The 26,193-nt window shown below is 41.7% G+C and overlaps 1 protein-coding gene across 2 annotated transcripts; it reads left to right on the top strand.

The window, feature by feature from the left end:
• The first annotated feature begins 5,884 nt into the window (after window positions 1-5,884).
• Window positions 5,885-25,730, top strand: UBXN4 (UBX domain protein 4). Of its 2 annotated transcripts, none has more exons than XM_072984014.2 (13): window positions 5,885-6,078; window positions 12,267-12,369; window positions 13,804-13,832; window positions 15,211-15,329; window positions 16,593-16,731; window positions 17,590-17,668; window positions 19,216-19,270; window positions 19,970-20,134; window positions 21,043-21,170; window positions 21,529-21,631; window positions 22,501-22,632; window positions 22,998-23,203; window positions 24,735-25,730. In XM_072984014.2, the coding sequence occupies exons 1-13, from the start codon at window positions 5,997-5,999 to the stop codon at window positions 24,871-24,873; spliced, it is 1,479 nt and encodes a 492-aa protein (XP_072840115.1). In that variant the 5' UTR covers window positions 5,885-5,996; the 3' UTR covers window positions 24,874-25,730. The 2 variants fall into 2 exon arrangements, with proteins under 2 accessions (XP_072840115.1, XP_078233145.1); XM_078377019.1 differs by lacking the exon at window positions 5,885-6,078 and adding an exon at window positions 8,021-8,078.
• The last annotated feature ends 463 nt before the right edge of the window (window positions 25,731-26,193 follow it).

The following is a 26,193-nucleotide window of genomic DNA, read 5'->3' as shown; positions in this document are numbered from 1 at the left end:
GTTGGTTTCCTTTAGAATTGATAGGTTTGTTCTCCTTGCAGTCCAGGGGATTCTCAAGAGTTTCCTCCAGCACCACAATTCAAAGGCATCAATTCTTCGGCGGTCTGCTTTCTTTATGGTCCAGCTCTCACTTCCATACATCACGACAGGAAAAACCATAGCTTTGACTATTCAGACTTTTGTTGACAAGGTGATGTCTCTGCTTTTTAAGATGCTGTCAAGATTTGTCATCGCTTTCCTCCCAAGAAGAAGGCGTCTTTTAATTTCGTGGCTGCTGTCTCCATCTGCAGTGATCATGGAGCCCAGGAAAATAAAATCTGTCACTGCCTCCATATCTTCCCCTTCTATTTCCCAGGAGGTGATGGGACCAGTGGCCATGATCTTAGTTTTTTTGATGTTGAGTTTCAGACCGTTTTTTGCACTCTCCTCTTTCACCCTCATTACAAGGTTCTTTAATTCCTCCTCACTTTCTGCCATCAGAGTGGTGTCATCTGCATATCGGAGGTTGTTGATATTTCTTCCGGCAATCTTAATTCCGGCTTGGGATTCCTCCAGCCCAGCCTTCCGCATGATGTATTCTGCATATAAGTTGAATAAGCTGGGGGACAATATACAGCCTTGTCGTACTCCTTTCCCAATTTTGAACCAATCAGTTGTTCCATATCGTTCTAACTGTTGCTTCCTGTCCCACATATACGTAGGTTTCTCAGTAGATAGATAAGGTGGTCAGGCACTCCCATTTCTTTAAGAACTTGCCATAGTTTGTTGTGGTCCACACAGTCAAAGGCTTTTGCATAGTCAATAACAAGAAGTAGATATTTTTCTGGAACTCTTTGGCTTTCTCCATAATCCAGCGCAAGTTAGCAATTTGGTCTTGAGTGCCTCTGCCTCTTCGGAATCCAGCCTGTACTTCTGGGAGTTCTTGGTCCACATACTGCTGAAGCCTACCTTGGAGGATTTTGAGCATAACCTTGCTATCGTGTGAAATGAGTGCAATTGTGCGGTAGTTGGAGCATTCTTTGGCACTGCCTTTCTTTGGGATTGGGATGTAGACTGATCTTTTCCAATCCTCTGGCCACTGTTGGGTTTTCCAAACTTGCTGGCATATTGTATGTAGCACCTTAACAGCATCATCTTTCAAGATTTTAAATAGTTCAACTGGAATGCCATCACCTCCACTGGCCTTGTTGTTAGGCAGGCTTTCTAAGGCCCACTTGACTTCACTCTCCAGGATGTCTGGCTCAAGGTCAGCAACTACATTGTCTGGGTTGTCCGGGATAGCCACATCTTTCTGATATAATTCCTCTGTGTATCCTTGCCACCTCTTCTTGATGTCTTCTGCTTCTGTTAGGTCCCTCCCATTTTTGTCCTTTATCATGTCCATCTTTGCGCGAAATGTTCCTCTAATATCTCCAATTTTCCTAAACAGATCTCTGTTTTTTCCTTTTCTGTTATTTTCCTCTATTTCATTGTATTGTTCATTTAAGAAGGCCCTCTTGTCTCTCCTTGCTATTCTTTGGAAGTCTGCATTCAACTTTCTGTAACTTTCCCTATCTCCCTTGCATTTTGCTTCCCTTCTCCTCTCTGCTATTTCTGAGGCCTCGTTGGACAGCCATTTTGCTTTCTTGCATTTCCTTTTCTTTGGGATGGTTTTTGTTGCTGCCTCCTGGACAATGTTACGAGCCTCTATGCAAAGTTCTTCAGGCACTCTGTCCACCAAATCTAGTTCCTTAAATCTGTTCTGTACTTCCACTGTGTACTCATAGGGGATTTGGTTTAAATTATACCTGAGTGGCCCAGTGCTTTTTCCTACTCTCTTCAGTTTAAGCTTGAATTTTGCTATGAGAAGCTGATGATCAGAGCCGCAGTCAGCTCCAGGTCTTGTTTTTGCTGACTGCATAGAGCTTCTCCATCTTTGGCTGCAGAGAATATAATCAATCTGATTTTGATATTGCCCATCTGGTGATTTCCATGTATAGAGTCGCCTCTTGTGTTGTTGGAAAAGAGTGTTTGTGATGACCAGCTTATTCTCTTGACAAAACTCTATTAGCCTTTGTCCTGCTTCGTTCTGAACTCCAAGGCCAAACTTCCCTGTTGTTCCTTTTATCTCTTGGCTCCCTACTTTAGCATTCCAGTCCCCTAGAATGAGAAGAACATCTTTCTTTGGTGTCAGTTCTAGAAGGTGTTGTAAATCTTCATAAAATTGTTCAATTTCAGTCTCCTTGGCAGTGGTGGTTGGTGCATAAACTTGGATCATTGTGATGTTGAAAGGTCTGCCTTGGATTTCTATTGACATCATTCTATCATTTTTGAGATTGTATCCCATTACAGCTTTTCCCACTCTTTTGTTGACTATGAGGGCCACTCCATTCCTTCTACAGGATTCTTGCCCACAATAGTAAATATGATAATCATCTGAGCTGAATTCGCCCATTCCTGTCCATTTTAGTTTACTGATGCCCAGGATATCGATGTTTATTCTTGCCATCTCCTGTTTGACCACCTCCAGCTTCCCAAGGTTCATAGATCTTACATTCCAGGTTCCTATGCAGTATTTTTCTTTGCAGCATTGGATTTTCCTTTCACTTCCAGGTGTTTCCACAGCTGAGCGTCCTTTCGGCTTTGGCCCAACCACTTCATTAGCTCTGGAGCTACTTGTACTTGTCCTCCGCTCTTCCTCAGTAGCATGTTGGACGCCTTCCGACCTGAGGGTCCCATCTTCCAGCGTCATATCTTTTAGCCTTTTGTTTCTGATCATGGGGCATTCTTGGCAAAGATACTGGAGTGGCATTGCCAGTTCCTACTCCAGGTGGATTGCGTTTAGTCGGAACTCTCCACTATGTCCTGTCCGTCTTGGGTGTCCCTGCACGGCATAGCCCATAGCTTTTCTGAGTTACTCAAGCCCCTTCGCCACGACAAGGCAGAAATCCATGAAGGGGTTGGAATGCATTAAACTTCGTTTAATGCGTTCCAAATGGGCCCCAAACTCACCATTCTGCGATGTTTCCCCATCCGGCCGTGGCCATTTTTGGTGTTCCGGCGGCCATTTTTGGTGTTCCAGTGGCCATTTTGGGTGTCCTGGTGGCCATTTTGGAACCGCCAAACAGCTGTTCCCCCATCGCAATGCGAAGAAACATCAGTATGCATTAGCCATCGCAAAATCCGCATCGCTATGCTGATTCATTGCTAAACGGTGGGCTCGTTATGCGAGGCACCTCTGTAATTCATAAGTATTTTCTTTTCTATATTATCAGATTAATCATTCCTCAGATTCCCAAACTAACTCCCTCTCTAACTCTGACTGAACTGAACTCCCTCCTCCTCCCTGGCTCCGCCTTTTCACATCTCTAGTGGTCCCATCTCTCAACCACATCAGCATAAACATGAATAATGCATGATTTATTTAACATAATTAGGGTGAACGCCACAGCCAAATTTTTAGGTCAGAATTCCTTTAAAAAAACTCTGAATCTGCAATAGGAAATGCCACCTGATGAATTCTCCTCTGCCTGTTATACAGCTGCTAAAGGTAGACAAGTCCTGCTTTTAATGTGTGGGTAGTATAAAGGTGGGATTTTGACCATTTTTAGCCCAAGGAAGCTATGTACTGTGTGTGAGGGTTCGCTGTTTGGGGCTTCCCGCCCGTCCCAAGAAGGAGTCGAAACTGCTTTCTCTGCTGTTAACTTTTCTTTATTAAACGGAACAAACGGAACGTCGTTTTTAACTGGTGCCTTTGGTTTTGTCTCTTGCCCTGCAACAGGGTCGGGCAAGGGTATCCATGTAGTTTCACAAACAGTTTTAACAGGTTCAGAGTCCCAAGGTCCAACAGGGACCTCCCCCAACAGTTTGTCCTTTCCTTCAGGATCAAACGGACTCAATAACGGGAGGGTTTCTTCGTCTCCCATCCAACCCCACGACAGGTCTCTTTCCCTTGGCGAGGCACTCCAGGGACCAGGTAACAGCCCATCTTCTTCAGCTCTTCGATATGCCATGCCTGTCTGGCTGCCCTTTCCCTTTCCCTTTCCTCTTTCGCCTCGGCCAGCTTCTTATGCCAGAGCTTAGCCTCCGTCTCCCCCCAGTAAGAAGGCTTCTGCATCAAGCCCTTCTTACGCCTCCTTTCGGCCTCCTCACGAGGTACTCGCACCTGCTCCCAACGCTTGGTCCACGGATCCTCTATCCAGACCATCTCCCAACCACCAGGGATATCATCCCGCCTCACTGTTATATCCCCTAACCCTCCTTCCTCCCCCTTTAACTCCACCTCCTTTCTTCCCTCCAATTCTTCCTTATAAGGACCGGGTGTCATTAACCCCTGGAGAGCTTCCTCCAAGTCGCTGGTATCAACCGCACATGACACCTTCCCCTCTGGTGGTGCTTCTCCTGACTCCTGTGCGCCGGCACCTTGGTCTTCCTTACTACCAGGGGAGGTAGGCGGGCTAGTCTGGGTCATTTTGGAGGTCTTTAAGAGAGTTGGCTCTACTAGAAAGACCCGAAGCTTCTGGTCTTTCCCTTCACACTGTGACATTGAAATGTGACTAATGGTAATGTTGTTGTTTAGTCGTTAAGTCATGTCCGACTCTTCGTGACATGACTTAATGGACCACAGCACGCCAGGCCCTCCTGTCTTCCACTGCCTCATAGAGTTTGATCAAATTCATCTTGGTAGCTTCGATGATACTGTCCAACCATCTTGTCCTCTGTCGTCCCCTTCTCCTCTTGCCTTCACACTTTCCCAACATTACAGTCTTTTCCAGGGAGTCTTCTCTTCTCATCAGATGGCCAAAGTATTGGAGCCTCAGCTTCAGGATCTGTCCTTCCAGTGAGCACTCAGGGTTGATTTCCTTCATAATGGATAGGTTTGTTCTCCTTGCAGTCCAGGGGACTCTCAAGAGTCAGAGTAATGATAATACTGAGGCTTAAGGAAATCACATTTACTGAAGAAACAAGTCTAGAATTTAGCTGAACAGAAGGATCACAGTCATACAATAAAAGAATGGAGATAGCCCAGAGCAGCTTCCTTATTAAAATGTTTAAAAAGTAACATACACACCAAAAATTTAATACTGGGTTTTAGAATATGCGCTGTACAGCGGCACCTATGCTGCTCAGCTACAAGGCACAGAAACGTAGCCTTTAATCGAGCTTGCAACTGAAAAGATAGAAGCCTCTGAAATGTGGATTTGTCCCAAGACGCTAACGATTTCCCAGATCGGGAGGCCAACCCATGAAAAACTAAATGAAGGCAAAGGCATCATAAAACACCTTAAATGTCGAAAGCTAGAATACTTTGGCCATGTAATTAATGACTGAGAAATAAAAAGTGCAGGCCGGGCAATTCTTTCAGGTAAACTGAAAGGAAGAAGTGCCAAAAGCTGAACAGCCTGGAGGGCGATGCAACACTGTTCAGCGCTGCCACCCCCCCAAAAGGAAGGCTCCCATCACGACGCCCAAATTCCTGCAAAATGGAACCAAGAAAGAAAGCTGCCTCCTCTCCGATCCGCTTTTCTGACACCGTCCTTCCCTGTGATTCTGACACTGTTAGAGACCGGGCCAATCACTGCAGAATGTGCGGACCCGCAATCACAGCCCGGTTTACTCTACCATCTCAGACACGTAGCCCGCTCGGCGCTCTATCACGTCCCCTGATTTCCTCCTACACAAGGTTCTCCCCCCCCTTTTTGTGCTAAAGGCGCATGCGCCGTCCGCCCCCCCCCCCGCCCCCCCGGACCGCCGCTTGTTCCGGGGAGTAAAAGCCCAGTGGCTGTGAGTGCGGGGAGGGGAGGTGCTCAGTGGGGAAGTACAGTACAAGTCACCGCGTCCCCAGCGGGGCTGACGTTTGTGACGCGCATGCGTGTCGGAGGGAACGGGCTGCTGAGCCGCGGAGGGGAGACCTGCGGGGCCAGCGAGGGCGCGCGCGCGTGTAAATCCCACCCCCCACGTACCCCCCCTCACTTACTCTTCCGCCTCGTCCTCGTGCCGCCGCCGCCGCCGCCGTTATGTTGTGGTTCCCGGGGACGATCCCGGCCGCCATTGCCGCCGCTAAGCAGCGGGGCGCGGTCTTCGTGGTGTTCGTGCAAGGTACGGGCCCGTCCGTGTTCATTTCTTAACGTAGCTTGTTTTTGCCCCGCCGAATGGTCCCTGGGGAGGCTCCTGGCCCCTGCCCACCTGCCATGGGGGACCCAGGGGTGTGTGTGAGCCGAGGGGTAGCCTGGTGTGTCTGTGTTCTGACTGGACGCGGGTCTCAGGCCCACGAAGGACCCTCCTAACCTTCGCTGTCTCCGAGGCCCCCTCTCAACTGGGTGGAAGGCCGGGCTTTCTGTAGGAACATCCCGGTCGGGGGTCGCCCTGAAGTCGACCTTCTTTACCTGTTAAGACTGAAAGCAGGTGGCAGGAAAAGCCATCTGGGGTGGAAGTGTAAGTGTGTGTGTGTGTGTGTGTGTGTAGGTAGGTGTGTGTAGGTGGAGGAAGCACCTAAGGGAGAGGGCACTACCTTGTAGCAGTGACTATGGTTCTCAGAAAATAGCTAGACAAATTAAATTATGTGGGGATAGTCGTGTAGAAGAGAACAGCAGTGAGGAATCTGCAGCCCTCCAGGTGTTTGGGGTGGCCGAGCTCGGGACACCTGTCTGTTGGACAGACGGAAGTCGAAGTCTTAAATATCTGGAGAGTCAGAGGTTATATATAGTGTTCTGCTCAATGACTGAAGTGAAAACATGCTGACATCCCATCCCATACTAAAAATTACCCTCCCTCACAGGCAAAAAATATTCCAGATAATGATCTGCTCTGGCCAAACAGAGGGCTCCATCTGCTTTTCTTCCCTCCCTTTGTCTTCCTGCAGAGCAGCCACTGCGCTGAGGCCATAGCAGTCTGGTTTCTTCTCAGTATTATGTTTTTTATTCTAATCTTGGTCATCCTCTTGGTATCCAAGAGCTATATGGATGATCTAAAGCTGTTCTCTCTCCTTGTGATCTCTCTGTGGGAGAGTTTGCTATGTCACACTAAACAACATTGAAAGGCCTTACTGTGCTCTGTCAGTGACAAGCTTAAAACTGACCTTGCTGACTGTAGAAGGGCATTAGTTTTAACTTTGTCTCAGGTCTGATATGCCGATTTAGGGCATTGCATTCTGTATCTTGCAACCGGGAGATCCCGTGGAAAAAAACAAGCAGCATTTCCTCATAGACAGCACCTGCGTGTTAAAGTCCTGGTCTCATCTACTGTGTAGTCTACTAGAGGAATGTTTACTCCTTGCGTTAGACATCTGAATTTATTGCTATTCCATGCAGAAGACACTTCTCATGTGATATTGTGTAGGCTCTAGTGATTACAATAAATTGAGTTCTTCAGTAATGTTGCAAACTAGTATAGTACCTAACTATTTGGCTTTATCTAGTCCAGGAACTCTATTTCTTGTACTATAATTGTGTGTCATTTTAGATGAGGTAGCCATGTTAGTCTGTGTTGCATATCAGGTGAAAAAAAAGGTAAAAGTGTTGTGGCACTTTAAAGACTATCTGCTATATTTTAATGTGAGCTTTCATGGACAAATCCGAGGAAGTGGATTTGTCATGAAAGATCACATTAAAACATAGCAGTTATCCTTAAAGGTACCACTTTTTCTAAAGTTTATTTTGTTTTGGCCTGATATGCTAGAATTATATGGATCAGAAGTAGGCATATCTCTCTTGGGTTTAGGTGACATTTATATCCCCTGTTTTCAGCAATATAGTCAAAGGCAAAAGTAATTTCGTCATTCTCCAGATTCCATCTTCTTTGTCCAATAGTTTCATCACCATAGTCCCAGTACAAAGTTTTGTTTTGTTTTGTTTGTTTTTATTGAGCTCTGTCCTCTAGAACCAGGACAGGTTGCAGTACATGATCATTCATTTACTCTACACAGTCATCTCCTAAAGTTCCTTAGTATAATGTAACTTAGGTCTTGTCTCTTTTTATACATTACCTGAAATATGTCTGCCCTATTACTCTCTTAATCCCGTCTTCCATTTCTGTTTAGTCATAGGTTTTGAAAGTTCTCAGGAAAAATCTTAGGCATCTGACCATGCAGGTTCTTGGGGGTATGTTGTAATTTGGCTTTCTTTTCATTTAAATACTCTACAGCACTTGGCTGTTTTAATAATAGTAATACTTTAATAGTAACATTTAAAAGAAACACCTGCAACAGCTAGCCTTTGTACAGAGAAATATTGCACCCCCTGCCAACAGGTTTACAGCCTAAGGTGGGCTTGTTACATGAAGAAGTAAAAAGTAGTGTGCATAGACTGATTGTCATCAGGAGTGTAAATGTTATCCTATAATTCTTTATAGTTCACTGAATATCCCTGGATTTACAAGCACACAGAAAACCAATTTAGCTAAGATATGTTGCTTACTTGCTGTTGGGTATTCGTTTGTTACATTACTTTATGCAGAACAATTTTTGTGACTGAAATATGTTTTCTACTTGCTGGGTGCTTATAAAAGGAACAACAGTTCTATAAATTATATGTGTAGCATAAATCACCACATATCCCAATATCATTGCATATTGGGATGCTGTACAAAAGTTTAAAGGTGAACAGAAGAAGCTGCAGTCTTAAGTTCTTATTTGTTGCAAGATATTTCTGAATCTTTTCCTAGTTTATGCTGTATTCTGCAACTGTTTGTCTTAATTGAGTTACTGGATTAGAAAGTATGTTGGCTGGCCCCTTCTTCTACTCCAAGTAATTTTGATTGTGCTGCACCAAAGATGGATACAGAAAATGGAGATTATTTAGTATTTGTTTAAAGTAAATACTTGGTACTGATGTAAACATCTCTGGAGGATTATTGGTCTGGTTCAAAATATCATCTAAATCAGTGTCTATAAAGATTACTGAAAAAAGTAAAGCAAGCCTTGGGCTTATATACTTTTCATCTCTGGACATGAATAGAAGAACAGTGAGCCACTGTGGACATTAGAACCAGGATTAAGCCATGGTTTATTGTCTTGGGATGTTAGCTTATTGAATTCCAGTTTCCTGATTCATTTGTAATGAGAAACAGATTTTATCAGAAGTGAAAACAAAATGTCTCTTCCTTTCTCAAGCATGAAGGAAGACAATATGTCAATCCAGAGACCATCATGGCTTGTTCATACTAATCTGATCCACTCTTTGTTTTGGGTGTGAGGAACCTATTGCCTGGGCAAAGAGGCTTGAAGTGTCTGAAAAGAGCTACCCACCTGTTTGTTATAGATCACCAGTTCCTGACCTTGGGTCTCCAGATATTCTTGGGCTAAAACTCCCAGAAACCTTCACCTCTAGCTGTGCTGGCCAGGTTTCCTGGGAGTTGTAGTCCAAGAACATCTGGTGACCCAAGGCTGGGAACCACTGCTGTAGATGTTCGTTCAGACTAAACTACAGTATTACTTGCAAGCTTTAGTGTGCAATTAATGTCCAGCATTACCACTTCCCCCCTTTTCTGAGTTTTTAAAGTTGAAAGTTTACAAGTTGAGGAGAAGTGTAAATACTGGGTTTATCCACACAATCCACTGCAACATCACTTTCAGTCATTGTGCTGCCATAAAAAAGCTACTTGAGAGAAAGTGCCTTGTTTGTGCTTAATATTAGCAGTTACTTGTGGAAGCTGTTTTCATAACTTATTCTACCACGCATAGTCGTATATGAAACATTAATTCTAATTTTCAGTGTTCTCTGGAACTCTCCTAATTGTTCTATGAAAGGGAATTGTTTTGTTGCAGCATTAATATTTTTGTCATTGTGTATGAAATTCAATATACTATCCAAACAAACTTCCTATGCTTTTAAATATAATTTCTCTCTTAAATCAGGACGTTGAAATCCTCCAAAAATAGTTCTACTTTATACAGATAGGACATCCAGATAGGCACAAAATTTTGAATCATTGTGCTAACCCAATACAGAAACACAGTGAACTGCCACAATAGAACTTGGGTCACTTTGTTCCTCCAGCAGCTTGCTGTATGGCTGCTTGCTGCATTCTGTGCCAAGTAGGAAGCCTCGTCATCTTTACCAGAATTTACATAGTACAAGCAGGGGAGCCTCTTTACAGGGTTTCTCTGTACAGGGTTTTCACAGCATACACAGGGAGCCACTTTTATCCCTACACAGCATGGAAGCCAAAAGAGCTTGGTTGCAGTATGGACAGGAGGGTGAAAAGAAGTGGCTACTAGTCAGACAGCGACATGCTGAGGTCTCATTCTGACTTAATGCCCAACAGTCCCCTACTTGCATTCTTGTGTCTTGATTTGTATTGACTGACGAGGCAACAGAAAATGATAAAACAACGTTCTGGTGGTAAACAGCTACTGTGTATCATTGAGTTACTACCAGTACTTTTCTCCTTCCTGGCTTTTAAAAACCATGGAAGTGAATAGCATCCCGTTTCCACTAACCATTGGGACTCACCACAACTTTATTGTAGTTGGGAGCCATTGCACAGCTGGCCACCTGTTTCTAATGAATTGTCATGTACTGAGTAGGTTTCATTGTTTGGCCCTCAGCCTACTGTTGGTGGTTTTGGCTGCCTAGAAAAGAATCTGAGAGAAACAGGTAAATATAAATTAAATCAATAATTCAAAGGATGGAGGCTAACTATATCATTGTGATCTTAGGTGGTAAAGTATCTCCTGTTTTTAACACAACTCTAAAAAATGAAAAGCCAAAAACAAGACTGGGGAATTTGTGGCCTGTGACATGTTTGGAGGCTTCTGGCAAACACGAGAGCCAGTTTGTCAACTGTGACAGGTTATAAGGATCTTACTCCAGCAACTCTGGAGTCTAGTAGGCTCTCCATCCTAGGTTAAATATTGCTGGCGTGTTTAGCTATCCTGGAAGTGAACATCGTATTTCAGAAAAAGACATGCTGCGAAGCAGCTAGACAAAAAGAATGACGCCATCAGAACTCAGATGCGAACTTTTGGGCATGTAAAACAGGACAGAACTGTTAGGATTAACAATGGTCTTCCTTAAAGATAATTCTGAACTTTAAGATCTTTTAGTATTTCAAGAACATGAAATTATATAGCGTTTTGTAAATGTCAGCCTGCAGAAATTTGCTCTAGTTGGCTTGTACACAATGTGGTTCCTGACACATCACAGGATAAATTCCCTCTGGGAAATTGACACGTGTGAACTTTTTATTTTTCTCCCCATGTCCCCTCTAGGGAAGTAATCCTGAAGTGTGCAGGTTGTAATATTGTTATCAGTTGCATTGACTCTGCTATTTTCCTGCAACTCCCTGCTTTTTGTTGGTACAGAAGTGGTGTTTCTAACTACAGTTCAGTGATGCTAGTTAGCCAGTTGGCAAGATCAGTTCTACTTTGTTTTATTATTTATCTGCATAAGACTACACAGTCTGCGGTGACTTCCTTTTCTTTTACTGATTTCTGTAGTTAGATACCTAGTAAAGATGTAAATATAGGTTAGTAATCTGTTGTCTTAATGCATAGTGGAAGGGACATCATTTTGTGTAGGTTGCAGGGTTGATAACTGGTTACACAACAGGGAACCCGCTGGAGCAGGAGAGATACTTACTGTATATGATTTCCTTTCTGCTCTGTGTTTAGGCAACCAAATGATGGCCATGATGTGAAGAATTGGGAAAGGTTCTTTGGATTATAGAACCCAGAATTCCAGAGTCTTAGGGCATGAGGTCATGTCGACTGGGTTTTTTCTTTGCAGTTGTAGTCCAAAAAAGTAACTCTACACTTTTAAGTTGCACCTGGCTGGAGCCTAGTGTTGGAAGTTCAGTTCCCCACTGGGCCTCCCAGAAGAAGAGCCACATCTTAAGTAGTAATCTGTTAGGGGCACAACAAAATCATGATGTCATACCCCACATAATCCAAAATTACTCAAATTTTGTACATCCTTTTAGCTCTGTATCTTCTGTCTTGAGCTGAAAATGTCTTAAATGAATACTAAATTGTTTTGTGTCACACTGCATGTTGTTCTAGTGAGCTTTTCCCTCCCTGTGGATCCTGCTCCCTTGTGTGTGTCTCTCTCTCTTGTTTGGGTTCTCTGGAGTGCCTTGCTCTGTTTCTCCTGCACCTGCTGTCTGCTTGTAACCCTTTTTGATCTGGGTATTTAAGGATTATCTGGGGGAGCCTCATCAGTGGGTTAGCCAGCTTTTGGATCTGGCCCAACTCTTGCTTCCAACAGGTTTGTGTTTTTGATATGCTGCAATTTATCATTCAGTTATATTTGCATCCATGAGGGCAAATTTTTTTGCTTCACCCCCCACAGGAGATGATGAACAGTCGACAGAGATGGCTACCAGCTGGGAGAATGAGAAAGTGTCTGAAGCAGCAGCAGATGGCTTTATAGCTATTAAAATTGATACCCAAAGGTTTGGCACCTTCTTTTGTACTTGTTTGTCAGTAATATTTTACTTTTTAAGATATCTCTCTCTGGCCTATTTGGAAAGACTTCATTGCTGGAGGAATGCTTTAGAGTTTATGAAACCAATTATTAAAGCTGTATGTTAACAGAACAATTTCCACCCAAATGTAATTATTTTACATGTGTGCTTCTGCATTATTGTGTCAGCCAGAATAGTGATCAGGTGATGGGTAACCTTTACAGGGAAAGAATATCCAAAGTCTGGGTTATTGGAGGATTTAGGTCCTTTTGGGCCTCTTCTCATTCCCACAAGCCACTCTGAGAGGTGATGAGTGACACGTCTGTAACTTTTCTTTTCCTGGACAATCAGGAAGAAGCCATACTTTTGTGTGCTCACTGTTCCACATCAGCTCCAATCCTAGGTTTCAAGCACAGTTTTTCCCACTCCTTGATTTAGATTGGAGTGCTGAATAAGAGAAGGTTCAGTGTCACTTGTGTGCACAAATCTACACAATCATTCCTTCACTTACCCCTGTTCTTTCATAAGAGCTTTTGGAGCAGAGCATTGAGAGGGGTGTGCATATGTTTAAAAAACAAGTTGTTTGGCACATGCATCAGACTCATTGTTATTTGTTTCTTCTATTCTGCTTTTCACTGATATTTTCTGTTGAGTCTTTTAAACTAGGTTACTTATGACATTCTGTACCAGATATGTATTTTAAGAATGTTTCCCCACTCTTCAGCAGAAAAGGCTTCCAGGGTGGAGCGTGTAAAATAAGCAGTAAAAGTAGTCCCTGCTTGAGATGGCAAATGGGATGGGAGTGGGGGAAGACAAGCAATCCCGGGCATCAGTTCTTGCAGTGACAGATTTCTTATATTATAATGAGCTGTGACAAAATCAGCAAAGAATCATCATGTGGCATTTTAAAGACTAATACATCTCATTCAGCATTATCTTTTAAGAAGTGTAGCCCATTTCTTCAGAATCAAACATTTTATTATTCAGATATTATAACTACAGTACTTGGAACAGTATATAATTATAGACTAGACTGGAAATAGTTCAAGAGCTGGAGGAGACAAATAGAGCTGTTGGTTGTAGTGGACCCAGTTTGCCATCTCCCCTCTATTGGAAATGGGGAATGATATGCCTGTTTTCAGTTTAACACAATCCTTTAGAAAAATGAAAAAGTGGTTACTTTTATGTATTAATTTATTTATTTTTATGTGCTGCTTTTCTCCCTATGGCTCACCAGTACTATTGCGCATACACTAAGAATGAAGTGTCTGCGTAGCATTGTATTGCTTAATTTCAGTAGAGAACTTTAAGGAGCAGAGATTTCTACTAGTCATGTATACAAAAAGCTTGGTGTTGCTTGTTATTTTCTGACAAGTCAGATAATCCAGGTGATTTGTTAAATGAATTGCTTCCTTTCCACAGTGAAGCCTGTGTGCAGTTCTCACAAATCTGTATCCTTTTGATTAAATGAAAGCAACGGTCTGAAGAGTGGAGGCCTTGCTTATTCATGAGAACCAGAACCTCTCTTTTTTGTTTTTTATTTTGAACTTTGGCTCATATGGAGAGGCTTCCCTACCCTTTTTCTGTGCTTTTGGAGGGGCAGGCCCAACATGCTGTTATCAGACATGTGCCCCAAGGTTTTGTGCATGTCTGAATAAGTCTAGTGATGTCTATCATTTTAACAGCAAGAACATGAAAGTATTGTTTAGCATGATAAAATGTTTGCATGAAACCTTGGTTCCAGCATCTTCGAACTGGTCTTAATCATCCTAGCTCATACCCTTGTTTTCAGTATTGCAAGACACCATTGATTATAATAATCTCAATCATGTAGCTGTCCTCTCACATGCACAGCTTTTCAGATTTCCCTACCGTAAGATGTGATGATCTTGGAAGAGTTCCTGTTTTGGAGTACAACTCCTAGAATTCCCTAGAATGATGGCAGGAGATTTGATGAATACTGTTGGACAGGCTGTCTAAGGAATCCTAGGAGTTATATTGTTAAAATTTTTTTTTGCCAAGCTTAGAATCTGTTAGCACCTGTTATCCATTATAAAGAAACTGAACCTTTGTATCCCGAGGAAGATTGTTTCCAGTGACCAGTGGAAAGCTTTTATTTTTGTCCTCCTTGTGCTGGGTTTTCTGGAGTCTTCTGGCTGGCTGCTCTTGGCAACAGGGTGCTAAACAAGGAAAGTTTGAGGTTTGTCCCAGCGCAGTAGGAGCCACATGCATGAATCTTTTTCTGTGTAAAAATCTCAGGGAATCGTGCAAATGATGGTACTTTCTGAGAGACTGCTGAGAAAAGATACATCTAATGTGGAGATGTTGTTGAATTACAAAGGATTTATAGATGAACATTCTCTGTAATAATCCAACATGCTTTTTCAATGCTAGAGAAAGGGAAAGGAAGGAGGTGACAGGAAAGTATTTGGTGTGTTACTTAAATCTTCCCTGGAACAGACCCTGATATTGGGAAAGTGTGAAGGCAAGAGGAGAAGGGGACAACAGAGGATGAGATGGATGGACAGTGTCATCGAAGTGACCAACATGAATTTGACCCAACTCCAGGAGACAGTGGAAGACAGGAGGGCCTGGCGTGCTCTGGTCCATGGGGTCACAAAGAGTCAGACATGACTTAACGACTAAACAACAACAACTTAAATCTACCTCAGGAGTTCAGACGTTTGCCTATTTGTTGCACTGATTTCCTAGGTAGTCTGCCTGTGTGTTTCCAGTAACTTCATCCCTCTCAATGCCATTTGGTTTTCTCATCCTATTTACTCTGTGCTGTAAACAAGAGAAATATTGTCCTTAACTGTTTCTGCATAGATCCTGTAGTGTGTGTTCCATCCAGTTTCTTTATAGGAGACAGCGGAGTTCCCTTGGAGGTAATTGCTGGCAGTGTTTCTGCAGAGGAACTTATTGCAAGGATTCAGAAAGTCAAGCAGGTAACAGCCAATGACAGATCTCTCTTTTTTTCACTGTTGCATTTTTTTAAATTTAGCAAATAAATGACAAGTAACCCTTACTTAGTGTAAAACTGTTTTTAGGCCTGTAAGCCAATTGAGTGGCTAAGTAGGAGGTCCTGATATGGCAAGGCTTATAGAAGCAGCACTGCCCTGTCTTATTGTGCTGGCAAGACTTCATGCTCAGTGAGTGTCCAGTAGAATACTGACATTAGTCCTTGGTGTATGAACACTGAATCTTACTTTATTATGTACTAAGCTGGAGGTGTGACAATAGAGTAGTAATAAGGTTAAATATTTGTTCCTCAGAAAGTCAAGCTTTCCCAGCTTTTTTTTAGCTGTAGCCAAAGGAAAAAAACGGGAGGGAAAGAAATGTGGGGAGGATGACCTTTAACTTGTAGCCATTATTAGGTTTGAGACCTGGCCTCAAGCAATTTCTGCCACATAATCCACCACGCCTACTACCAGAAACTTGTGATGATCAACCCACTGTGCTGTAGCAGGCTATCATGCCTGTAACTGGAATGGAATTTTCCAACAAGTTAAACTAGATGGTCCCCACAGTTATTTATTTAGCTCCAGCTGCCTTTTTTAGTATGCACATTAGTCTGTTTTATGGTATAATATTGCTTTCCATACCAACTTTTCAGTGTTGTTCTGCCCTAAACCTGTATATGAGCTCTCTGTGGACAAATTTGATTGTTGTACTGTAGGTATCATGCATTAAAAACCTATAATTCTGCAACAGGTAAAGCAGAGGTCTAAGCTGAGGCACATAGTAGTCTCAAAAGTGGCATAATCTACAAAATACGGTCCCTGTTTCTTACACAGGTGCCAGCATCATTCAGAATGGGTAGGGCAAAAAGAAGACAAATATGTGAAAAGCATTCCTATTTTCAGTGGCCCACAGTTCAGGTAGTCTGGAATGGTAGCCTAAGGCTGTGATCCTGGGGACACATCCTAAGACTAAGCAGCCATATTGTGAGACCTGCTTCCAAAGAATAATATGACATTAGCAGTGTAATACTGTAACTATTCAGTATTAAATCCTGTTTCCTTCAGTGGGGCTTATGTCCAGGTAAGTTTGTAGCCTATGTTTCCTATTTGTAGGCTGCACAGAATGGATAGGCTATGTACATCATTGGGAAACTAACTGTTGTTTTAACTTTAATTTAGAAAACGGCATCAAAAACTGTGTCCTGGAACTATACCAGTTACTTACAGCAACACCTCTTTCCTCCTTAGATGCACATGTTAAAAAATGAGGCAGTAGAAAGTTCTGCTTCATGTTCCTCCTCTTTATATAGTGTCACAGAAGACTCCCAACGCCAAACAGCTGATGCCTCTGAAACACAACCTGAAAGACCGCATTTAACCTCAGCTAGTAAGTATAGCTCCCTGTTGTTGTTGTTTGCCGGCAAGTCAGAACTAAGTTATAGTGATCCTAATAGGGTTTTCAAGGTAAGTGAGATATTGAAGGAGTAATTTTGCCAGTTACACACACACACCATGGGAAAGCTGGGCAATTGAACCCAAGTCTCTTGAGTGCTAGTCCATTACTGTACCCATGACACCACACTGGATATACCCTAATTAATTACAGTAGCTTCCTACTTATGCATAACTGTGCATTAGAGACCTTTAATCCTCTTGAGAGTAATGTTTATTTTAAAGATGCAGAACCATTAGTACAGCATCTTTCATGTCTCATCATGTATCATACAACTGCCTCTTACTTATTTTCTCTTCCCTCCATGCTGTTGCTTTTCTTCACTGTGCCCTTTCTCATTCACAATCAGTGTTCCAGATCCTGAACTCCTTTCTTAAAGAGCCTGGATCCCAACAGGGACAGACATCCAGGGCTCTTTGGAGCACAAAAAATGAGTGATAACAGTGGCAGGTGAAGCGGAGGAATGTGTGAAATTCACTAATGATCCATGTACATGAGATGGGCAGCAATCATATTATCATAACATTTTGATTGTTTGCTCTTATAACAGGAATTGATTTGTTGAAGTAGTCAGAACAAGAGCTTTGTGTAGAAGCAGTAGGATGATGTTTTAACTTACGAGTAGGGAGCCATAAATTATTAACATCTGTGCTGGTATAGCACAATAGAGTTTTGAAACTTCATATCAGATTCCTAAAGCAGTCACTTCTATGGTGATAAACCTTTGAGATGTAGGGTTTTTCTTCAGCAAATCTCCTTTTCATTGATACCTGATTTTTATACTGTGTTAAGCTGAAGTCCAGATAAAAGAGGAAAATGATAGAAGGATTGAAACACAGCCCACAGATGACCTTGCGGCCAAAGTAGAAAGGTATGGTATTTTTTGGCTATTACGACCCAGCTTTTTGTGAAGGATTGTTACATCTGTAGAAGTTCATTTGATCATGTTGTGAGGGTTCGGTGTTGGGGGGGGTCAGTCACAGTCAATAAAGCACAAGATTTGTTTAACGGTTCAACTTTGTCTTCATTTATTAACAATTCAACATTAACTGGAACATCTCCTGGAACAGTTTCTAAATTCTCTTGGGGTCTAAACTTCGACCACAAGGGAGTCCAAACATTACTAACAAATGGGTTAGTTTCGTCCAATATCCACGGTCCAGATAATACCTTCTCTGGGACCAGTTCTTCGCCGTCATCCATCTCCGGTTCTAATAGTGGAAGGGTCTCCTCATCCCCGCTCCAACCCCAGAATGGGGAGCCCTCTCCCGGGCTGGCCAACCACGGTTCGGGTAGACCCCCATCTTCTGTAGCTCTGCGAGATGCCATGCCTTCTTTTCCTCTAACTCTTTCGCCACCGCTTCTCTGTCTTCTCTCAGGTGTCGCTGCCACTCTTTAGCCTCAGTCTCCCCCCAATAAGATGGACGGGGTTGTTGTCCCTGGTGTCTCCTTCTCTCTGCTTCCTCATGGGGAACCTTTACTTGTTCCCACTTTCCTGTCCACGGGTCTTGGACCCATATCATTTCCCAACCACCCGGGATCTCTTCCCTCTTCGGCCTTATATCCCCGGCTCCCGCCTCTGTCTCCCCCTCCCCTCTTCCCGCCAAATTTCTCTCGGTTTTCTTAGACACATTTAACTCTCTCAGTGCCTGTACCAAGTCCCTAGTGTCAACCCCTTGGTGTCTCCACCCTTCTTTTCCTATCATCTCTTCCAGCTCTTTAGTATCCACCTGTTCACTCTCTTTCCTAGGTGGAGAAGGTGGAGGGGAAGTCTGAGTCGCATTAGCATGGGACGGGAGCGACGGCACTCCCACATAAGCCTCCTGGCCCTGGCTTGGGGTTTTACACATGTCAACTAGAACAGACCCTGTGAATCAGTTACTTCTTCACAGTCATAGTGCCAAATGGTCCTGCTCTAGGGGTGGGGATAGATGTGCTTGTATTAGAGATCTGACCAAAGAGAGAAAGTGAGAGTACACAAAGTCATATATTTTCCTGTAGTACTCAGCATTCTATATCCATTAGACTGCTGCTAATAGGATATAGGTAACAGCTGATAATGTGACAATAAACAGTTTTTGTCCGTGCTTGTGCCTGAGAAAGAATTTTAAGTGATGAGACTACTTTTCCATAAGTATTGTCCATAGTGGTGTAACTTCTTTGTAAGTTACCGTATTTTTTGCACCATAAGACGCACTTTTCCCCCACAAAACAGGGGGGGTGGAAAGTCTGTGCGTCTTATGGAGCGAAGAAAACAGATTATATTTTCCTGTTTTCTTCTAAAAAATTGGTGCATCTTATGGAAAGGTGCATCTTATGGAGCGAAAAATACGGTACCTACTGTATAATACTTGGGATGATGCAATTCAATGGTGTAGAACTAAGGCTTCATCTTGAATTTTGCTACCCTAAATTTAGAGTGACACAAAAACTTGAAGAAAGAAGAGAAGAAAAAAAGAAAGAAGAACAGCAGGTAGAGTGTGAATGATTTGTTAATGTTGCTTTTTATTGCATCTTCAGTAAATTAGGTCCAGATTTGTGCCACATGGAACGCTGTGAACTCTATCACGGGAAAAAAGAATGGGATGATTTTTACCCATCTCCCTTTCCCTCCTACAGGCTTTGAAAACCTGTTTCAGTAGGTGGGGTGGGGGCCTTACAAGATTATAGGAGCTAGCTTGGAGGGGTGCATGGGAAGAAAAAAAAGGTGCCCCAAGCTTTCTTATTGTAGCATCCAGTTAAATAGACTAAGATCCTTCACTGCGTCCTGCTCACTTTACCTGAATAGAAAGAATCCTTTTCTGTTCCTGGAACAGTAGATCTGTATACAGTTAAATGAAAATCTCTTTTAATGAAGGCTTAATCTAAGTGTATACAGTACTTGCATGGATATACTGGCCCAAATCCTGCAGGATGATTAATACCAGCAGAAGGGAAATGGCATAACTCAACTTAAATTGCCAGTAATCCATAAAGTTCCTACTTGGATTTCTGGTCACTGTTAACACATCCAACAGATGTGCATTGAGGAAATGGGGACTTAGTAATTAGCAACAATTCATCATGGCATATTACACCTTTTCCCTCCACCCATAGCTACATAACAGGATTTTGGCCACTATGCTAGAGTCTGTTGTCATGCCTAAGAAAGAAGTGCTCCCTTTTCATTTAGGAAGGAATCAAGAAAGAAATTGAAAGAAGAAGGAGTGGGAAAGAGATGTTAGAGTACAAAAGAAAACAAGAAGAAGAACTTACAAAACGAATGTTGGAAGAAAGGAACAGAGAAAAGGCTGAAGAGAAGGCTGCTCGGGAACGCATCAGACAACAGATTGCACTGGTAAGTAGTCAGTCGTTTATTATGTGGGTTAATTGAATTATTGAATCATCAGAGTACTGATGTTGAATATATCTTTGCGGACATAGGTATAGAATGTGGAGGTTACTTTGATTTTGAGGAGTGGTTATCATCAACTGAATATTTGGTATCATTATATGCCTGAAATTCATATCTATTGCCTGAACGTATTACAAATAGTAAATTGTCACACATGTATCACTCAATTTCAGATTAATTTGCAGGCCTGTTACTTGGCATTTGTTTTTCTCCTAAAGGTTAATGGATGCTTTTATTTTGTCACTTTCACACCACATAGTGGTGGATAGATGTCCACCAAATAGTAACTGCTTTCTGCTATTGGTTTCCCTCATTGCATAGGCAGCACTAATAAGGATTACAGTGGTACCTCAGGTTACGAATGCCTCGGTTAACGTATTTTTAGATTTACAGATGGAAATCTATTGAAAATAATGCCTTAGCTTGCAATTTTTTTCTGCAATACGAAGCAAGTTTGCATTGCGCCTGCGAAGTTTATAGTGCATGCATTCCTATGGGAAACCACATTTCGGTTTGCACATTTTTCACATTACGAAACATTCAAGAGAACACATTAAATTCATAAACCAAGGTATATCACATGCAGTTCAGTGTTGTCATTACTGCTAAACTAAATATAAAGAATTAGATGCAAATTTAGCCATCCATAGAGAAGACAAATTGAGATTAGTCTGACAAATTTGTTGTGGCTAACATATTCCTAGCATGGCTACATCTGGATCCAATCCAAATAAAAGAACTCTTTTTACATAGATGGTGGCAGTGATTTGTCAGTGATCATTCTGAGAGGTGAGATCGAATTACTCAGAACTACTATAACATGCAGCAAATGTCTTTATACTCTTCCGAAGGATCGAGCAGAAAGAGCAGCTCGTTTTGCAAGGTCAAAAGAAGAAGCGGAAGCTGCCAAAGCTGCTGCTCTCCAGGCTAAACAAGCTGAAATGGAAGCCAGGAAAGGGGCAGCCCTGAGGGAACGAAGGTGAGTCCCCCCCCCTTTGTGAAACCTCCCATGTGTATTGTAGTACTATCACACTTGCTTTTGTTTTTGTTTTATTTGTTTCTATTACCAGTTAATCCCCCCTCATCTCATCTTCACTGCCTTAGCAGATCATATCCACTGCCTTTCCATAACCCTCCCCCTCCCTCCTTCTTGGCAGAAAATGTTCTTGTTCTGCATTTTGAACATTATCTAAAACATTACGGATGCAAATGGGTTCTGCTGCTGGAGTAGCAGCTGGTATTTTGGCAAAATATTAAAAAGAAATTTAATAGAACAGGCAGCTGTTTTTATTCCCACCTACCCTCAACGCTCTCCCAATCTGAAATCTCAATCCTAGTGCCGTGGCAAGAATTCAATTTCGACTTCCCGATGGATCTTCCTTCACTAATAGTTTCCCTTCAGATGCTCCTTTGGAAGAAGCTCGACAGTTTGCTGCACAGGTAAATGAACATTTGTTCTATTTTCAAATTGACAGAGAAGTTCTAATGAAAAGTTATTATCTTTACTATTTTTAACAGTGATGAAGTAGATTGTTAGCCATAGCAGTTCACAGTAAAATGAATCTGTTAGTCTTCAATGGTGTCAGAAGACTTTTATTTATATTCAGAAGTGATTAATATGGCAGCCTCTGAACATTTCTAAAACAAAGTGGGTTTTTATCTAATGCTGCCTATCCCCAGAGCAACAGAACCTACGTGTAGAGCAGGTTTCTCTCTTCTTATGTAGTCGCCCTACATCTATCAAAAAAAGTTTTGGATATCTTTCAGAACATTTTTAGAGAGATAGAAGTTGAAGGATAAGAAGGGGAAGTCTACTTGTTGAAGCAGAAGAGGGTTGGATGTAGCAGAGGATTTTATATTAGCCTGTTCTGTACCTATTCTTAGTCTCAGTGCTTTGGAAGTAAATTTTAAAAAAGTGGAGAGAGAACCAGTTGTTCACTAAGCATATATCACAGTTTCTGAGGGTATCTGGTGGACTAAATGCTATGTGTGGTACAGAATATTTATATATGTCTGTCCCTGGTGCTTTTAGTTGTCTCTGAATTAGCTCCAGGATTGCACAAACTGGTCTATTCCACATTTGACAAGCTTGTGTGTACATTAAGATGCCAGATAAGCAGTAGGCTAAAGAGACTTTGTGTTAAATTACAGGTCATTTTTAATTCTTAAAACATCTTACTGTGAGGTGATACGGCATTTGCCTTCGAGTAAATGGCTACAAAGGACAGATCCTTTCCATTTTCTTAATATTTATAGATACATAGAAAGAACAAAATACAGTAGTTAATTGGTTTGTTCCATTGTTACAGACAGTTGGCAACACATACGGCAATTTCTCATTGGCAACAATGTTCCCCAGGAGGGAGTTTACCAAAGAAGATTACAGGAAAAAACTATTGGACCTTGAGCTTGCTCCAAGTGCTTCGATAGTATTGTTGCCGGTAAGTATAGGAGCATACAAGTCAGTGGCGTTGAGGTATTCACATTGTATGGTGTGCTGACTAAAATCCTGTTGCTAACTAACTTTCTGGCCATTCCTGCTTAGTAAACAAAGCATTCCCACTGATTCTTGGGTGCATGCGCCAAGTCTGTTGTGTATGTGTCTCCCCCCCCCCCCAGAATCACAGCAAATATGGTTTGTTTACTGGCAAATAATTGACCAAAAGGTACAATTTGGCTTATGCTAAGCAACAGGATTTTTGCCATTGTTTCACAACACCATAAGACTTCTTGGAACGTGTATTAAATTTCTTCTGGAGTACAATTTTCAGCTCTTTCTAAATGATAACTCCTTTCCCATACACAGGCAGGAAGGCCAGCTACAGCAGTTGTTCAGTCTTCCGGTGGAGATATTTGGAGATTGCTTGGTACAATTCTATATCCACTAATAGCTGTGTGGCGGTTCATTAGCAACTTCTTGTTTACCAGTCCTCCTCCATCCCAGTCTACTGCAGGACATCAGCAGCAGGAACACTCAAACTCTTCGGCATCCAACACTGCAGAGCCAAGCAGGTACCTTGTGTTGCGTAGTGTGCTTTATAAACTAATTTTTTTCAGTTGTCCCTAAACCTTACACTTGATTCCTCTGGGCATGGACAAAGGACTTTGAGGATTTTTATTGCCACTGAACAGCTGTGAGTTCAGTTAGTCACATAGGTGTTTTATCCTTTAACAATAGGAAGCTTGCTCCTCCTATTGTATTGTTACTTTCCCAAATAACTAAGAACAGTTCAGCATGTGTTGCATGCTCTAAACTGGGGTGTGCAGCTTGTGGCCCTTCAGATGCTGAACTTTGACTATGTTTGATAAGGCCAATGTAAGTTATACTCAAGAATGATTGTAATTGTAGTCCAGCATCTGGAGGGCATCTAGTTACTTTTGTTGTGGAGCAGTTTCTTCATGAAAAGTGTTCCTGTACTTGCTTTTACCACATGGATTTCATCTTAAATGCTCTCAACAACATATCCCACACTGCCATACTTTGTCAGGGATCCAAGTGTATTCTTAAAAGTAGGGATCATAACGATAAGCCAGGCTGTTAATGGCAGCAACATGTCAGGGCTCTTGCAGATGTCCACCATAGGTCATTTCCAGTGTTTCAGTTGTTCATCTGAGTCTATTTTATGATTCACTGAAAATGAATAAAGTGGGATTGTAGTATGTGGCAACTCATGCCATAATATTAATCCTTAAGGTACTACACAGTTCTTTGTTGTTTTTGACAGCTGCCCTTCTGGATATTGCCTTTTATTATGTTGAAAATAAAAGTTACTTAGCTGTACCAAAGCCAGAAGATTGCAAATTCTGAATATGCAGCTCCATGAAATTAATTCCTTTTAGTTATAACAGAAATACAACTAAGTTATACTGTATTATGCTGGTAACTTAAAAAGGAATGGCATCTTTTTTTGGTGAAACTGCCTTTTTAGTTTAGTAGTTACAAAGATGTGACCTCACTAAATGTTGGAAGAAGCAGATCCTGTTGTTGAAGTGCAGCCTTTGCACTCTGTAGAGACTGCTGAGCTAGCAACAAGGTGGACAGGAGCAGCCTACTTTGTACAACAGGCCAGGGTGGGTTGTTTTTGCCTTAATTACTTTATCGGTATTTTAAAATATAGGATAAACCAACTAAACAACATAAAGTCAACATGATGAAAACTAAAAGTTAGCCAACTGCCATCACTACCTTTTTGCATTTTTAAATGCATAGTAAACCAACCAATGCAAAGCCAAAATAAAATCAGAAGTTTATTCTGTTCACTATTAGGAAAGAAAAATAACTATTATAATTGAATCTAATCTAATTTAGTTACTTTTGAAAAATAAGAAATTCTGTTTTTGAAAAAAAAACTTGGCCTTTGGAATAAAACCAGCACAGAATTACTTCAAAAACTTTCCATAGTGACTGTTTCTGCAAAAGCCTGGAAGTGGAAGGCAAAGGACTAGAATTTCAACAGAGCTGAAGAAATGGTACATTTTGATGGCTTCAGAAGATTTTATATGCATATAGAATGTTCTCAAATTGTATTTCGTTCTTATTTAGACAAGCAGTCAGAAAACGAGTATTGGAAAAGCGGAGTGAAGAATTCAAAAAAGAAGGCAAAATCTATCGATTGAGAACTCAGGATGATGGAGAAGATGATAACAACACTTGGAATGGAAATTCAACCCAACAAATGTAGTTTCAGTAAACTGTACATAATAATAATCTTTTTTTTTTCCTTATTTGATTTGAGTTAAAACTTCCGCTGCACAAGTGGATGTATGGCTGTGCTGCCTGCATTATACCATATTCATGGTCACAGCACACTGAATAAGGGGTTAACTCAGTTGTGTAACTGGATACTGCAACTGTAACTACTGCCAAAAGCTCAAAGATTGTAAGGAATCCCCATATGTCATCAGTGTTTAGAATTTCATACTAATTAGCCATGTGGTAATCTGAAGGCACTTTTTATCCCTCTAGATCTTGGAATAAATGAAAAATTCAGAGTATAAAACGAGCAAGTCTGACTAGCAGAAGCATAAAACCTAGTAAATTGGATAACTTAACTGGGTGAAAACCTGTTCACATAACTACACCTGCAGAAGGCTGGTGATGTCAGCAGCAGTGGACTTCTTATTGGTAATAAAACCCTTCCCACTTCTGTTCCTCAGCTTTTCCACCTCCTGTGTCATCCCTTTCATCACATGGAAGTTGCAAAATGGCAGTATTTAATTACTGGAAATTGCTGTTGCCAGATGACATTACCAGCAAGGAGAGACTTTCTGTAATTTAATCCTTCCTCCTTCTATCCTGCTGCTTCCATGCAATGAAAGGGGTTACGTGGAAGTCAGAAAAGCTGTAAGACAGAAGTAAGGAATGTTCAGTTACTGAAAATTGCACTGTCCTGGTGAGTCATCAGCCTTCCACAAGTAGTTACACCAACAGGATTGCCACAATTTGTTTTTTCTTTAGTGCTTTTGCAACTACAAAATAATGCTGGTAGTTTTTAATCTGAAAGCATTCAATAAAGTTTTTCCACAAAAAACAAACAAACCCTGTACAATCATTGTCTGGGAAATTCTTCACTACATGCTCAAATTGTTGTTTACTGCATATTATTATGTCTGTATATTGATTCAAATATCTGTAAACCACACTAGGTGTAAAAAGTACAGGAAACAGCATTTTTAAAAAAGAGTTCTTAATTGAAGCGATGCTAAAACCAAAAAGATAGCTTGATCTATTTAAAATAAATCAGCAGAGGTTGATCACATATCGTAGGCAAGATAGCAAAATACTTTAATTAAAGGCCTGGCAGGATAAAACAGCAGACACCTACCTTACTACATTTCTGGCACTATGTGATCTTCTAGGAGGTAGGAATGCCTCTTCCAGAGGCACTTAAGGAAGGTGCGAATGTGTATTTCCCTGAATTACACTGGAAGCTTCAGCCCTTTGAATTGAGCTCAAGCCTACCTACTGCAATTGCTTTAAGAAGATCCTGTATCCCAGTGGT

This window comes from Pogona vitticeps, chromosome 1, assembly GCF_051106095.1.
Source record: "Pogona vitticeps strain Pit_001003342236 chromosome 1, PviZW2.1, whole genome shotgun sequence".
Classification (NCBI taxonomy): Eukaryota; Metazoa; Chordata; class Lepidosauria; order Squamata; family Agamidae; genus Pogona; species Pogona vitticeps.
This window is presented reverse-complemented; position numbering and strand designations above follow the sequence as displayed.

Bases quoted from the DNA above. Each gene is read 5' to 3' on its own strand.
- UBXN4 (XM_072984014.2), top strand. From the start codon at position 5,997: ATGTTGTGGTTCCCGGGGACGATCCCGGCCGCCATTGCCGCCGCTAAG. The intron at 6,079-12,266 runs GTACGGGCCCGT...CACCCCCCACAG, and splicing joins CTTCGTGGTGTTCGTGCAAG to GAGATGATGAACAGTCGACA. The intron at 13,833-15,210 runs GTATCCTTTTGA...GTTTCTGCATAG, and splicing joins TGTGCAGTTCTCACAAATCT to ATCCTGTAGTGTGTGTTCCA.